This window comes from Caretta caretta, chromosome 10 (genome assembly GCF_965140235.1).
Source record: "Caretta caretta isolate rCarCar2 chromosome 10, rCarCar1.hap1, whole genome shotgun sequence".
Taxonomy (NCBI): Eukaryota; Metazoa; Chordata; order Testudines; family Cheloniidae; genus Caretta; species Caretta caretta.
In genome coordinates, this window is record NC_134215.1 from 81,430,843 (window position 1) to 81,445,728 (window position 14,886).

Below are 14,886 nucleotides of genomic sequence, written 5' to 3' on the forward strand. Positions count from 1 at the left end.
GCACTTCCGCTTGGTTTATATGCCTGCTTCCTGATGTGATTCTGTTTTGCATGAAGATACTTACCAAGACGTGAAAATTTAGCTTGTCACAGTGTTCTTGTCCTGCAGACAATGTGACCAGCCTATGAGTGTGCCGGTCGCTATTTTCATCCAGATGAGCCCGTGGCGTGTACCTTCGTTCGTCAATGGTGGCATTGTATTTTAATCCTGAAAAGGGAAATGTTTGATTCTGATTTCTTTCTACTGTTATGTTTTTATGTGGCAAAGCCTCCGCTCTGCCCCATCCTTTCCTAGAGCACAAATCAACATTCTCCTACCAGAATAAAATGAACATCTATGAATTATCAATGCATGGAGTCAAAATGACATCAGCAGAGCTTATCAAATCCCCCCTTTTAAAAACAAGATGCTAATTCAGAGGACTGAAGGCAACTTTTGGTTGTTGCCAATTTGCCCTTTTAAGAAGCTGGCCGAATCGCAGGTCATGTAAGGCAGCAGTTCTCAATCTTTTTCTTTCTGAGGCCCCCACAACGTGCTATAAAAACTCCACAGCCCACCTGTGCCACAACAACTGGTTTTCTGCATCTAAAAGCGAGGGCTGACATCAAGGGGTAGCAAGCAGGGCAATTGCCTGCTGGGGCCCTACACCACAGGGGCTCTGCTGGAGCCTCATTGCCCAGGCTTCGGCTTCAGCTCCGAGTGGCAGGGCTCAGGGCCCTGGGCTTCAGCCCCAGGCCGTGGGGCTTTGGCTTTCTACCCTTGACCCCAGTGAGTCTAATGCTGGCCCTGCTTGGTGGCCTCCCTGAACCCTGCTCCCGGCCCCCTGGTTGAGAACCACTGTTGTAAGATATAAACAGACAGCCCTCACATCGTACTGTATCTGCACATATGGAACCCTGTCCATTGTGTCAGCCAGCTGGTGCCCAAAATGATTTGTTTATGTATGTTTCTGCCTAACGCTGTAACATGCACCATCTACAAGCCTTGGAGCTCAGCTCTTGTACATCCGAATCACCACAACATCTTTACAATGAACACCTTGGTAGGGGAGGAAGCAAAGCACAAAGGCAGCCCCATCAATCATGCCAATCCAGCCAAGGATCAGAAGATGAGATGGACATCTAGGTGTAGGCTTTGTTAGGCTGGCTAGCAGAGGAAGTAAATTCCAGAGTGGTGAGTCATGAACAGTCCACTGAGCCAGTGGTCTCCCAGAATTAAAATCAAGGGGCTGTTAGCAGAAGACGAGCTCAATGGTCAGAAAGAGAGGTAGTTTCTAAGGCAGCCTAGACCCAGGCTAGGGTACGAAGGGCTTAACAAATCAAAATTAATCCCATGAATAGCACTGGAAACCAGACTACATGTCTAATATGGTCCATGTGATGAATATATCAAGCAGACAAGCAGCTGGACTCTCCACCAGCTGATGCTCTCAGGTGTCTAAGAGTAGCCCCCTGTAGTGCACACTTCAGTAATCTGATCTATAGGTTACAAAAGTTATGGATAACTGTGGTGAGATCAGAGGGGAAACGCACAAGGAAAAGGAACAACAGCAATACCTGAGAACCTGGGAGTCAGGGATTTGGGATTCTGGAGCCACTTTAGGCTTTTTAACAGACATTCTAGATGTATTTACATTCCTGTTTCAACAATCCACCATATAAAAGGGTCATTTCAGGACACAGATTAATAATACACAGGCTGTTTAAACATTTGTCTGCTATCTAGCCACACAATGCACCGCACTGGTTCTGAAAGTACCCTTTCTGTTTTGCACGCCATCCCTTACATACGTAATGAGAGAGCATTTTTCTTCTTAAATATTGTTGTACATCCCCCCCCCCCCTTCCCCCACACCACGACAAACCCCCAAATGGCCTGTGTTAGTGCTGTGCCAGGACCAAATACCCTGCTAGTGCAATGCTAAAAGGAGACTGACGATCCAAAGTCTAACACATTCAGAATTCAGCTTCTTTCTTCTCTTGTTTCCTTTGTCCCTCAGCAGCACTGTACTTCTGAGAGATAGCCCTCTGCATCTCCTCTCCCTTCTAACACATTTCTGGGACACCCTCTTCTGCAAGCTCTAAAATTCAGGGTGAGTTACACACAGAATATCAGCCTTGATCATTATAGAGGAAAATCCTGGCCCCAGGGAAATCAATAGGAATTTTGGCATTGCCTTCACTGGGGACATGATTTCATGCATAACCTAAGCCCTGGTTGCAGCATTTTACTATACATTGTTGGGGGGTTATTATAGGCCATGCTGCTTTTGCTTCCTCTTTGTTCTAGCTGAGTCCTAGGCATCCTGTGTGAAGACTCCAGGTCATAGCAGGGAGCGGTGTTTTAAAGCCAAGCAGGATCGACCGGCTCATAAAGGCTCTTTGTGATGTTAGCCAAGTATGTAGGCATCTGGCCCACAGATGTACTGTGTGGATGCAAGACCAAGGCAGCAAATTCTCACCCACAAGAACCTTGACGATTCCCACAGCACATCTTTGGGAGGACTCCCTTTGTAAAGCAGGATGTCCCAGAGCACGGCAGAAGCCAGGTGAGAGACTTAACTCTGCAGCCTAGTCGGCCTTGCTTCTTGATCTTTACGAAGATCAGAGCAGAGGTCAAACCTGAAGGAATTCGACGACACTCAGAACAAGCGCTGGGTAGACTGTGCTGTGCACCCTCCTTTCAGGGAGGCTGGGGTCCCACTATTCCCTCTACATCACAGTCCCCAGAACCTCCACACATTTTCCAATCTACGCTTATTTTCTTTAATAAAACTTGCACAGCGATTAATTGTTGTTCCATCTTGCATTTTCTGCTTGATGGTGACAGCTGACCGTGCTAATCTCCCTGAGGACTGGGATCATTTTTACGAACACAGTGACCTACAGGGGTTTGCGTGGACTGTTGGTAACAAGAGCCCCTTGCTCACCTTATGTGCCAATTTCCACCGTTTTCTAATGGCAAAGCTTGGATTTTGCAAGTGCCTGCAGAGTGCACAGGAGGAACTGCCAGACTTTGCACCCCAGTGGAGGGGTGAGCGGAGGTTACACATAGATGCTAATAGGGTTACGTTCTAGGTGCAACCCCCTGCACTGAGTAGTGGCAGATCTAAAGGGCGCGGCACATCTACTCCGTTACTTGCCAGTGTGCAGGTTGAAAAGGGGTGGGGTCTGGGTCGAGAAAGGGCCAGGGCAGATGCGGCTGAGCACAAGCTTTTAGCGCTACCCTGCGCCTAACAAGCTCTTAGCTCGTTTTCCTCTCCCGCGAATAGACAAGAGCAGCTTGGCAGTGCTCTTACCAATGCAGGCCAGGTAAAGACAAACCGACAAGGTCAATTTTCACAAGAGCAGTGGGGAAATCAGAGCGGGAGCCTTCGCTTACCCACACTTGCTGTCTGAAAATGGGTCGAGAGGAAGACGGGAGTGAAGCAGACAAATGCAGACATGCAGGTGGCGTCCTTCCCGTTTCGCTTGCAGTCTTTGTTAAAGATGTTGATTTTGGAGGGTTCAAACCTAATGCTGGCATTGACCTGGACAACACTGCGAGACCTAGGGTGGGAACAAGGTACACGAGTTATACCGCAGTGCTGTGGCTCCTCTTTGGACACCTAAATGGGTCTCTACACATATGTTTTGCAGGGCCCACCCTGGAGTAAGATGTGAAGCATCCCATCCAGATGCAGATTAAGGTTTTGTGGGGCCCTGGAGCAGAGCAAGTCAGAGGGCCCACTCCTCACACCTTCCACCTGCAGTCCTGCCCCCATTCTGCCCCTTCTGACTACAGCCCCTCCCACAGCTCCACTACGGTTCTGCCCCTTTCCCCCACGGCCCCGCCCCTGTTCCACCCATGGTCCTGCTCCATTCTGTCCCCCACTGTGGCCTCCCATTTGCTCATTTCTCCCCCGCCACTGCGGCCCCAAGACCGGAAAAGCTCTGCTTGCCCCCGCCTCTGCATCTCGCCAAGGCCCTGGGGCTGTAGTGGGGAGTGAGAGCTCTCCCAGCCCTGAGGCCGTGGCAGGAAGCCAGGGCTCCTCCAGTCCCGGGCCACAGCCTGGGTTTGGGGGCTGGGGCTTCCTCCCCTTGCCTGTCTGCCCAGCGCTGCTGCCAGGGAGCAGAGCGGGATTGGAGCACGGGGGCTTCTGCCGCACCCCTGCATAGCCCAAACCACACCAGCCTCCTCCTGACTACATCGTAGGGTGACCAGATGTCCCGATTTTATAGGGACAGTCCCGATATTTGGGGCTTTGTTTTAAATAGGTGCCTATAACCCCCCACCCACGTCTCGATTTTTCACACTTGCCATGTGGTCACCCTACCTACATATGACACCCCCACCTCGCTGCAGCAACCCCTCTTTATTACAGACACTCCAAGGTGGTGACTGAGCATGAAGGCACCGGCAGGAAATTCAGGAACTTGAAGAGGCTCAAGTGATGAATTAGACGTGCAATAGGAGGAGACGTGACCAGGAGAACAGCAAGGAATGCGAGCGCTATGCAGGGCTGTGTCACATGACTAAGCATGGCCTCAAGTGATGACATACTACTATTGTACAATGATCAGTCTTCAACTGGGAATCGGGGTACAGTGACCAGATGCCTTGTTTTTAAAGGGACAGTCCCTTTTTTGGGGACTTTTGCTTATATAGGCGCCTATAACCCACCACCCCCTGTCCCGTTTTTTCACAGTTGCTATCTGGTCACCCTAATTCAGGAGAGGAAATAACTGCAGACTGGTAGGTGAAGAATAACACTAATGAATGTACAGCCAAGTTCTCCTGTGCAATCCCATTGGCTTCTATGGAGTTGCATGCTCACAACTGAGAGAAGAATTTGGTCCTCTGCAAGTGGATAGCACTTTTCAGGACAGATCCCCAGGTGGTATAAAATTCATGCAGCTCCACTGAGCTGTGGTAATTTACATCAGCTGAGAGTCTGTCCACCTGCCCTCAAGGTGCTTTCCGAACATTAATTAAGGCTTTGATGTATTCATTTATTAATTAAATAAAACCAAGAGAGCTTTGGGAAACAACATGAAGTTTGGTTTTTGGTTGAAACTCCTGGGGAATTAATTAAGAAATTCAGTGATGTTTTGACATCTTTTCATGCACCGCTACATTTCCAACACCATTCTACAGGAACGGTCCAGAACCCTGCTGTTTCTGAGGAAATTTAGGCTTGGAAGAATTAAATCTTTATTGGTAAGTGTTGATTTCACTGTACACACACAAACCATAAAAAAAACTAAAAATCTTTCAATCAAGAATAACTGAAATTTACAGATAGGCAAAGTAAGAAAAATGCTGCTCGAGAACTCACTAAAATTTGATTGAACTGTGTTTACTTTGTATATTTTGACATATGCTATTGACAATTTGTGGTTTAAGGATTATAAAGCTTTAACTTTTTGAATCCTAATGACTATTGTCATTGAGTAATTATTGTCTGACCCTCCCCTATAATTTCCCACTGCTGTGAAAATGTAAATGGATACCAATAAAAAAATGCTGACAACCCATAATTTTGCATAACTGTAATACATTTGAATTGATAAAAATACAAAAAAAAATATTGATATCTGTCAAAATCACACACAAAAAAATCAAATTCTCCAAGCCTAAGTATATTGGATCATTACTGTAGAATATTACAGCGCTTTTTAAGGGTATAAAACTGGTCAGATTCCTGGAGAATCAGTTGTTCCCCTAAATGACAACATATTTCAATGAACTTTGGTAAGAAGGCAGTAACAGAACCCGGAGGCATAACCTACCATAAGAGCACAGCACTTCCAAAGGAGCCAATTGCCAGGTCTATGAGGCCATCTTCATTTAGATCTAGTTGTCCATGGATACTGCATCCAAAATACATCAGGCCTGGAAGAAGGTCTGAGGCTGCTATTCTCTGAAACGCACAAAAAAAAGAAATCCACTCTCGTTTTGAGTATTCTATTACGATTACTATTATTTTATACTCTTGTGCCTTGTCACTCATGAGACAAGCCGGCGTTTCCCTCTCCGTCTGTCTAATGCCCCGTTTCTTGACATCCACTCAACATATCCACTTCAAACCACTTCAGCCTTCTTTCTCGAACCATTGCCTCTGCACTCTGTTGGCCAGTCCTTTGTAACACGTCACCATTGGTTACTTTGTCCCACCAGCAGGCACCAAGTATTCTTCACACATATCTCTGGTGGAATGTGTTAAGTTTCCTGTACTGAGTAGTGTGATACCATCTGAATGGAGTCTTCTGCATCCAGTCCTCCTCCTTTCGCTCGCTCCAACAATACTAATATTGAACGAGTCATTTCTCTGACTTCTTGACTCAGTTCCCCAGCAGTTCTTGCATTCCAGTACTGTATTCCAGCGTGGGTTTTAGCTGTTAGGATCTCTCACTTCAGGCGATGAACTCCCTTGTGGGTTTGGTGCACCACCTTCAGACCTCCATTCAGACTCATTTGTTAGGAATCTAGCACGAATGGCAGTGTGTAAAGGTGAAAGTATATTTGTGAGCATGAACATGTGTGCGTGAAAACATACGTGTGAGCACATGTATGCATTTGTATGTGGGAACATGCACAAGCATGTGTGTGGGTGCATGAGTGTGAGTATATGTGCATGAAGATGGGTACACATGGGTGTGAATGCACATAAATTCACTTGCCAGTGCAAGAGAATGATCCTGTGTCTATGTCAGTCAGGCCTTAGTCGCTAACACATAGAGCTCATGGCTTTACAAAACAGGCTCCCTGCTCTCTTTCTTTCTGAGCAAGTCAGGGGATCTAGAAATTGAAGTGGGATCCTGTGGAGTAATCACGCTTATGTGTTACGTTCAGTCAAGGTCACCAAACTAACCATGGGCTTTAGAGCATTCAGAGCTACGTGAGTCACTTTCAAATGACTGAAGGAAAAGAAATGTAGATAATTTGTTGGGAAAACAGTACCTTTGCTTTTGAGCGGCATCACTCTTAGAACTTTCCACTGAAAATAGTTTAAGTGGGCGGCTGTGCCATTTTTCCTACCTCTTGAGGATGGTTCTACTGAGGATTTGAAGAACAGGTTGGAGGCTTTTATGAACAAGGTAAACACCTGTCAGAGATGGTCTAGGTCTACTTTAATCCTGTCTCAGTGCAGGGGGATGGACCAGATGACCTCTTGAGATCCCTTCCACATATTTCCCCCCAACATTTCTATGATTCTGTTTCATTTACAAAACCAGTCCCACTGTATGAAGCTCTACAAAATCCCATTCCTTTTTGATACATCTTTCATATCTCATGTGTTTCAGCATGGAAATGTGAAGGAAATATCTTGGAACCAGTTTTACAGTCACATTAAGGAACAATTAAACAGCGAGTGTGAAATCCTGGCCCACTGAAGTCAATGCCAAAACTCCTTTTGACTTCAGTGGCACCAGGATTTCACCTCCAGATTTTGTCATTGGAGAAAGATTTTATATTGGAGCCTGCTAAGCGACACTAAGAACGATCTGGGCAAAAGAAGATTCTCTGATTAATTAGTGACTCATGGAAAAAACAAGCTAACTTCCAAACACAGAAAATACTGGATAGCTAGGCGAAAGCATTACAAGTGCTAATAGAGACAGCAGATGTTCGGTGATGTGATAGTCCATGTTCTTGTATATGGCAGCTTCTCTCTGAAAAGTACTCTTGCCAGTGACCTCTGGTGTACTTTACCTTGCCGAATAACTCCCGGGCTGTGCCTACACTACGCACCAATGTCGGCATCGTGTGCAGTAGGTGAAGCCACACATCGCAGGGAAAAGCAAGCTGCGCCCAGACTGTGATGTGCAGCTACACGTCAGTGATGGACTCTGGCAGTGGGGAAGCAGTGCAGAAAGCCGTCCGCCGCTCCCCAGTGCCAGAGCCTTTCACTGTGGCGAGGAAAAGCTCAGGCAGGGAGGAGGTAGTGGGGAAACTCCTATGCCAGAGCCTTTCCCCACTGTCGGAGTCTTTTCCTTTGGTGGGGAAAGACTCCAGGAACAGGGAGGCAGCAGGACACTGCACTGGTAAAAATAGCAGTGTAGCCAGGAAGGCGCGGCTGGAGTGAGCAGAGAGCAGTGCAGGGTATGTACCCAGGTATACGCTCACCCCCTTCATGAGTGTCTTTGCTCCACTTGTGTAAGCCATGCCTCGCCATCTACACGGCTGTACCAGCGCGAGGGGCGCGATGCACGTACGTGCGCTACCCGCCACCAAAAGAAGCTTGCAGGGCAGACATACGTTAAATGTAGTGGGGAGACTTCCGTTTTAATTCTCTCGCTGATTTCTGGTAACACAATAAGAACATAAGAGCGTAAGAACGGCCGTACTGGCTCAGACCAAAGGTTCATCTAGCCCAGTCTCCTGTCTTCTGACAGTGGCCAAGGCCAGATGCTTCAGAGGGAATGAACAGAACAGGTAATCATCAGGTGATCCATCCCCTGTCGCCCATTCCCTGCTTCTGGCAAAAAGAGGCTAGGGACACCACCCCTGCCCATGAGATAGCATCAGCAGTAGACCTTGCTCAGGAAAGGTTGACCAAGGGAGGATATGACACTACTATCTCTTGCCACTTCTCACTTTCAGGAACACTAAACATGTTAGCTCTCTCCTGTTGCTAACGTCTTTGTGATACTCAAGGGTGAAATAAATGGATATGGAAAAAATGGGTAGGAAGAGATGAATTGAGATCACTCCTGGCTTGTGAGTATCTGAGGCACTATTACCTCAGAAATGTTGTCAAATTTCCAAAAACTATTCCAAAGCGTATTTTTCCCCTTTTCAGGGCCTGATTCTCATTTCCACTAAATATACCACTCTCAGGGGCCCTAAAGTGGGAGAAAATCACAATTCTTCAAATTCACTGGTGGGGAAACCATGGGACAAGGGAAACCATACCTGCTTATACATCTTCAGGAGACTTTCTTTGAAGCCGTGAAAGATATATATTGCTCCTTGGTGGTCATCTTCCAAAGGAGCACCAATGACGACATCATTGTAGGAGTCTTGATTCAGATCAGGGACGGAGGCAATGCAAGAGCCAAACCTAGAATTCTGGTAGCTCTGCAAATCTTTCAGAGCTCCGTTGAAAACAAACTGGTCCTTCAAAGGGGAAGGAGAAACAGCAATGAAGATGGAGGAATAAAAAATCCCAAATCACGACACAACCAATCAACCAACTCCCTAAAAACCCACAGAACAAACCCCCCCCCAAAACCTAAATAGTGATTGTACTCCACAAAGGGAGATGAGCCAGAAAATCCATGACTAGGGGATTTGTTATTGCTATTGACTTCATGTGGAAGGACGGGGCACAGTATAAAAGCCCTAGGTAGATAGAAAGAATGGTTCAGTGGTTAGAGCAGTAGCCCAAGACTTGGGAGACGCGTGTTCAATTTTCTGCTCTAACACAGACTTTCGATGTGACCTTGGACAAGTCACTTTGCCACCCTGTGCCTCAGTTCCCCATCTGTGAAATGGGGATAATAGCAGGAGTGGTGTGAGGTGAAAAGATCTCAAAGATCGTGAGGTGCTCAGATAGTAGTGAGGGGGGCCACGTACATACCTAAGCTAAGAAAGAAAGAAAGAAAGAAAGAGTGCCACAGAGATGGCTGCCCCTTGTAACTAAGAACACCAAGCATTATGGACTCCTGGCCAGAACAGAGAATCAGAACCCCTGGATTCTTGTTTTGGCCCAACCAAACATTGGCTCCAACATCTTGGTAAGCCATTTAGATTCTTTTTACCTCAGCTGACTGATCTATAAAATAGGGCAAGATCACCTACCTTCCTCATAGGGGTGTTGTAAAGCTTAATTCATTAATATCTGTCAGGTGCTTTGAGATCTTTTCTGCACATACAAATATTATTCTGTATCTATATGGCTGTAAGATCTGCTCATCTTGAGGCAAACTCTGCCCCCTGTTCTGCTGTGAGAGGGACGCAGCATTTCAGAAGCATGGGCATGTGCTCACCCACTGTGTACAACAGAGCCCTGCATGCTGGGGGCTCGTTTCAGCCCTGTGCACTGTGGTTTTTTGGGGTCAGGGTGGGGCTGGGGACTCCACAGCTGGGCAGATCCCTGGATATTGCAGCCTGTGAGTCTGGGGTGGAAGGTGTAAGCAAAGGCTGGCTCCAGCTCTGAATGTTTTTGCATTTCATTGCAAATTCAAAACAGGTGCTGTGGTCATCAAATTTCGGAGTGACAGCCCATTTCAAGCAAAACTGCACCGTGAAAACAAGCAGCATTGCCAAATTGCTGATTTCATTGACGTTCCCCAAAAATAAAAATACCACGGGCACAAAAGCAAGTCAAGAAAATTGTGTGAATATTTTGCCTGAAATTTCCCCTGCAATTTCCCAGAGCCTGACTTGTCAGATTAGTTCTGTTTATTTACTCGGCATTACTGCTATTATTTCAGTTTTAGGCACCCCCATTGCTGTGGCCACTAGCGACGCTGTTTGCATTAAAAAAGGAAATCAACTGGCCATATTGCACAAACCTCTATCAAACAACCCAACCTAAGGTAAGACGTCTCAACCCAGAGCGAAGGAAATATGGGCCCAACAGGTGAGCCTTGAATGGGGTCTTGAAACCCAGCTACTTCAGGCATTTGATGGAGAGTGAGAGAGAACGACTTCAGTTGCCAGGAACCCTCCCGTCGGTAACGCCCAATCTCCACTTTTCAAGAGTTAAAATCTAGGGACAGTGCCTCTGTTTATAGTCGTCACTGAGCAGGAAGTGCACATGGCTTTTTTTGGGAGCCGAGGACATTTGTTACAAAATCCTCCTAACCAATTATTTACTGGCTTCCCTATGTCATAAACCAAAAGCAAACTGAGACCAAAAGGAGTTTTTCAAGTGTTGTTTTCAAATGTAACATTCCTCCTGGAGGTTACATAAAGTCACCACGCATATGCGACACTTCCTGCTAATCGTAGTTTGGGTTTATGGAAATAATGCAACATTTGCTACTGTGCGTCTCTGAACAGAAATCATCAGCTTTCGCGCTAACAGGTACATATCTCATCCTGAACAGCGCTTCCCTGTTTACTGTACTCAAGACGTACTCAGTGCCAATGTGGGAGATCTAATGTTACCATTGCATTGCCAATAAAAAACAGACTGAGCTTACAGCTTTTTTCAGCGCTGCCAAGATTTTAAATCTTGTGAAAGCTACAAGGATGTCCAAGAAAGAGGAGGAGGAGTAGGAGAAGGCATGGCTCTTCCTTTGTACGGAGACTATTTTTGGTCATTACCTCAGAGAGTTTGGAATCCTAGAGGAAATCATAACAGAGGTAGTGCAATCTGCAAACAATTTCCCAAACAAGGAAGACAGCATAATTCTGAAATGTTATTAGAAGAACCTTTCCCACAACGAAGCAACAAGGAACCAGCAAATGCCACCGCGAAGGCTCACATTGATGTCTTTTTTCCCTTTCTCATTCAATTACATGCTTGAATAATTGGATAAAAGGTTTGCTTGAGATTGTGAAACACCCATTGCTACAGGCAAAGTTCTGCAACCAAATACACATGTGGAAAAGCAGCACACAGCCTCTGAGATGCTAAGCGTCCTCATAGAGGTGTTGAGTGCCGTCAACTGCCAGCATCACGGCATTTGTATTTTCCTCTCAGGCACCTGGTACCAGGTGATACCAGAGCCCTAACGCCCAAAAGCCCTGGCCCAGCACCAATCACTTCCTCATTAATGATGAGACGGCTCAGTCCCTTCCTCCTAGCCTACACCATTGCAATCTTTGAGCGTGCCCCGCACGTTACAGGCCAAGACTGAACAGGCTCTGATGGAAAGTCCCATAATATTTAAAAGGTTCTATAGAAACAAAATGGGATTTAAGTCTAGAAACATGGAGTCTGTACAGAATACGATCCTTTTTCTAGCTCATTGGAACCCTTGTTACCATCTGAACAATCATATGGCCTCCACTGCAGGCATATCATTTTCTGTTAAAATCTATAGGATGATTTAAAAGAAGAAAAGAAAACTTTTCATTCTTTATTGGATTCTGTAGGGCTTTTCCATAAGGGCAGGGCAGCACCCTTCGAGAGGCACCACGACTCTGGGAATGAGAAAATGCTGACAAGGCAGAAGAAATGCCATCCATGTTCCATGGGGCCATCCTTAAGACACTGGGAGCAGGAGATGGTCTGGCAAAAAGACCCTAGTGCCCCAGGGGCCTGATACAAAACCCACTGAAGAAATGGGAGTCTTCCCCTGGATTAAAATGGGGTTTCGATCAGGACCCAGACGCCTATCCCCAGAGTGTGAGCTGGACAAAGGGGCCAGTAGCCAGAAGACACGTTTTCCAAAGGGAAAGGCAATCCAACTTCTGGTATTGCTGTCCTCAAGGTCTGTGAATATGTTTGGAAGGACGATGGTTGAAAGGGACCCTGGGACAATACAGCTGCACTTTAGTATAGTCTAGATTCCCTTCACTGGCATCAGAAAACCAGGATGGTTTATAAACAAGGAAAAGAGGCAAACTCGCTCAAAGTCTAGTAGCAGCCACAGCTGAGAAGGGCTTGCAAGTTCTGTGTCTCTTTTGGATTGTGACAAAAGTTGCCAGGTGATCTTTGAAGGCAACTTTGCTGCACTTCTGGACAAGCCGGATATGCATGTGCCATGGCCCTGCATCCAGCCTGGGATACCCGCTCGGTATTTTTGGCAAGACTGCCGAATGGGACACCATGTGCAATGTGCTACCTACTTTGAGGGCCCAATCTACCTCTCCATTCATCCATCTGAGCAGAACAGGTGCCCTTGGAAGTTTGTCTGGCCAAGCAGAGCTGCACCCTGTCTGTTTCTCGGAATGGAAAAAGCACCTCTGTCCAGCTGAGCAGAGAGGACACCTTTGCCTGTCTTAGGGTACATGTAGGTATATCTACACAGAAGCTCAGGTAGACATATCCGCACTAGCTCTGATTGAACTAGTGCACTAAATCCAGCAGCGTAGCCATGGCGGATGGGCTAGCCACCTGACTACAGTCCTGTCCGAGCTCCTAGGTAGTTACTTGGGTGGCTAGCCTGAGCCACCAGCCATGCTGCCCCAGTTACGCTGCTAGTTTCAGCTGGCTAATGACATGAAAGCTACTGCATGTTTCTTGACCTGAGCTGGAAATTACAACTCCAGCTTCAGTGAAGATGGAACCAGAGTGTCCAAGCAGAGCAGACATCTCTGTCCATCAACCTGGCCATCCAGGGAAATTGGGCACTGTCCCTTTGAGCAGAGCCGTCTGTCTGAGCAGAGCTAGGGCTTCTGTCAAGAGCATCGGTCTCTCCGCGGAAGCAGATCGACTGGCTCTGTCTGTGCTCCTCTGCATGCTCTCACACAACTTCCTCCATCTACGTCGTGATGGGAGTGTTCCCTTTGCTGGCATGTTTTCGTTCTCCCACAGGAGCTGCTGCATTGTCCCCTGGAAGACGCCAGACACGGTCTGTACTCACACCCCAGCAGAGTGCCCAGGGCAGGGTGAGGACCATGTCAGAGGGTAGCCAAGTTTGAGGAAGGGGAATTGAAATGCAGGGTATTCCAAAGCCTCTTCTGGGGCAGGAGCAGAGATGGAACGATCACAGCTTAATTACCTCTTTTAAAACGTAGACGTACACCTTCCCCCTCTCTCTGCCTTCGCTGAAGTACATGGGGGCACCAATCAACAAAATATCTGTGTTCCCGTCTCCATTAATGTCGATGGAATTTATTTCACTTCCATAGTAGGAGCCAATCTGAAAGAGCCAGAAAGGAGAAAATGGTTGGAATGTAAACGAGAACACCACGTATTCCAACCCTTCCCTGTATTTCTAAGGAATTGAATACCTCAGGGATGACACCCTTGGAGTGAGAGGAATTTTCAGTCTTCTGAACAGAGACACATTAACTTGTTGTCTAGACAGATCTCCAGGAAAAGAATTTGAATGCTATAAGATTAATGATCAGACTCTTTTCCTTTCTCTGGCATTGTTGAGTTCTCTTAGTTTCCTGTCAAACTAGGTTTTGAAGGAGAGATTGTTTAAATGTAGGTATACGTGTATATTTCAGCTGAAAGGTTCCCTCCAAGCCTATGGCGTCTTCATTCTTCTGCCCTGCAGAATTCCCTCCCTGTGCAGACTGTATATGCTGGGCAATCACCCCAGTTCTATCAGACACCCCTTCACTGTTTCTTCCTCAAGCCACTTTGAATGGATCAGCCCTTTACTGTCAAAGGGAGACCATACGGCCTCTACAGACTCCACACTGAACCAGGGCATGGAATAGAGCAATCCTGGGCCAGGGAGGACCCACCCTGAGCAGGTGCAGGGTATGCACCAGGTGGAAGAATAATTGAAGAGGACACAGGTAGCTCAGGAAAGTGGGCGGGGTGGGGGGAAGGTGCTGCAGGCTACACTAGGAAAGAAGGCTGATGCTGGGAGCTGGGATAGGAGTGACTACAGCTTTGTTAAGCCTGCTCTAGCAGTTGGGATCTTTGCCCCCACAATTTGGGAGCTGAAAGCCCTAAAACAGAGTCCTTTGAACAGGACATTATCGAGTGGAGTCTTCTAAGCCAGCGACCATGCCCCAAACAGAAGAGCGCCAGGGGCATGGTAGGAAGTGACCCAGGGGCAAGCGTCACTTGGGGTAGATCTATAGCTGGTCTGGACACTTTGTCAAACCCTTAGGGCCCTGGCTTGGGACCTGGTGGAGTGAGTGGGCCTGGGTCTCCCACCTTGTCCCCCTGCTCCTCTATAGCAGTGGAACCCCAATGGGAGGGAGAGGAGAACTCAGGTGGGATCGAGGCCCGCTGCACACACCTGGACTGGGGCCCCCTCGGGGACGCCTAGGCTAGCAGAAATGGGAATGCTAGTGCCAGACCACTAGGTCAGCTGGTCA

The 14,886-nt window shown here is 47.2% G+C and overlaps 1 protein-coding gene across 2 annotated transcripts in view; it reads right to left on the reverse strand.

The window, feature by feature from the left end:
• Positions 1-14,886, reverse strand: part of ITGA11 (integrin subunit alpha 11) — a 167,419-nt gene that overhangs the window by 45,991 nt on the left and 106,542 nt on the right. For both annotated transcript variants that reach the window (XM_075133254.1, XM_048867418.2), the window contains 5 exons: positions 13,605-13,745; positions 8,899-9,102; positions 5,772-5,902; positions 3,382-3,548; positions 65-207 (listed from right to left, as the gene is read on the reverse strand). In XM_075133254.1, coding sequence (XP_074989355.1) covers positions 65-207; positions 3,382-3,548; positions 5,772-5,902; positions 8,899-9,102; positions 13,605-13,745 — 786 coding nt within the window. The remainder of the gene's footprint in view (positions 1-64; positions 208-3,381; positions 3,549-5,771; positions 5,903-8,898; positions 9,103-13,604; positions 13,746-14,886) is intronic.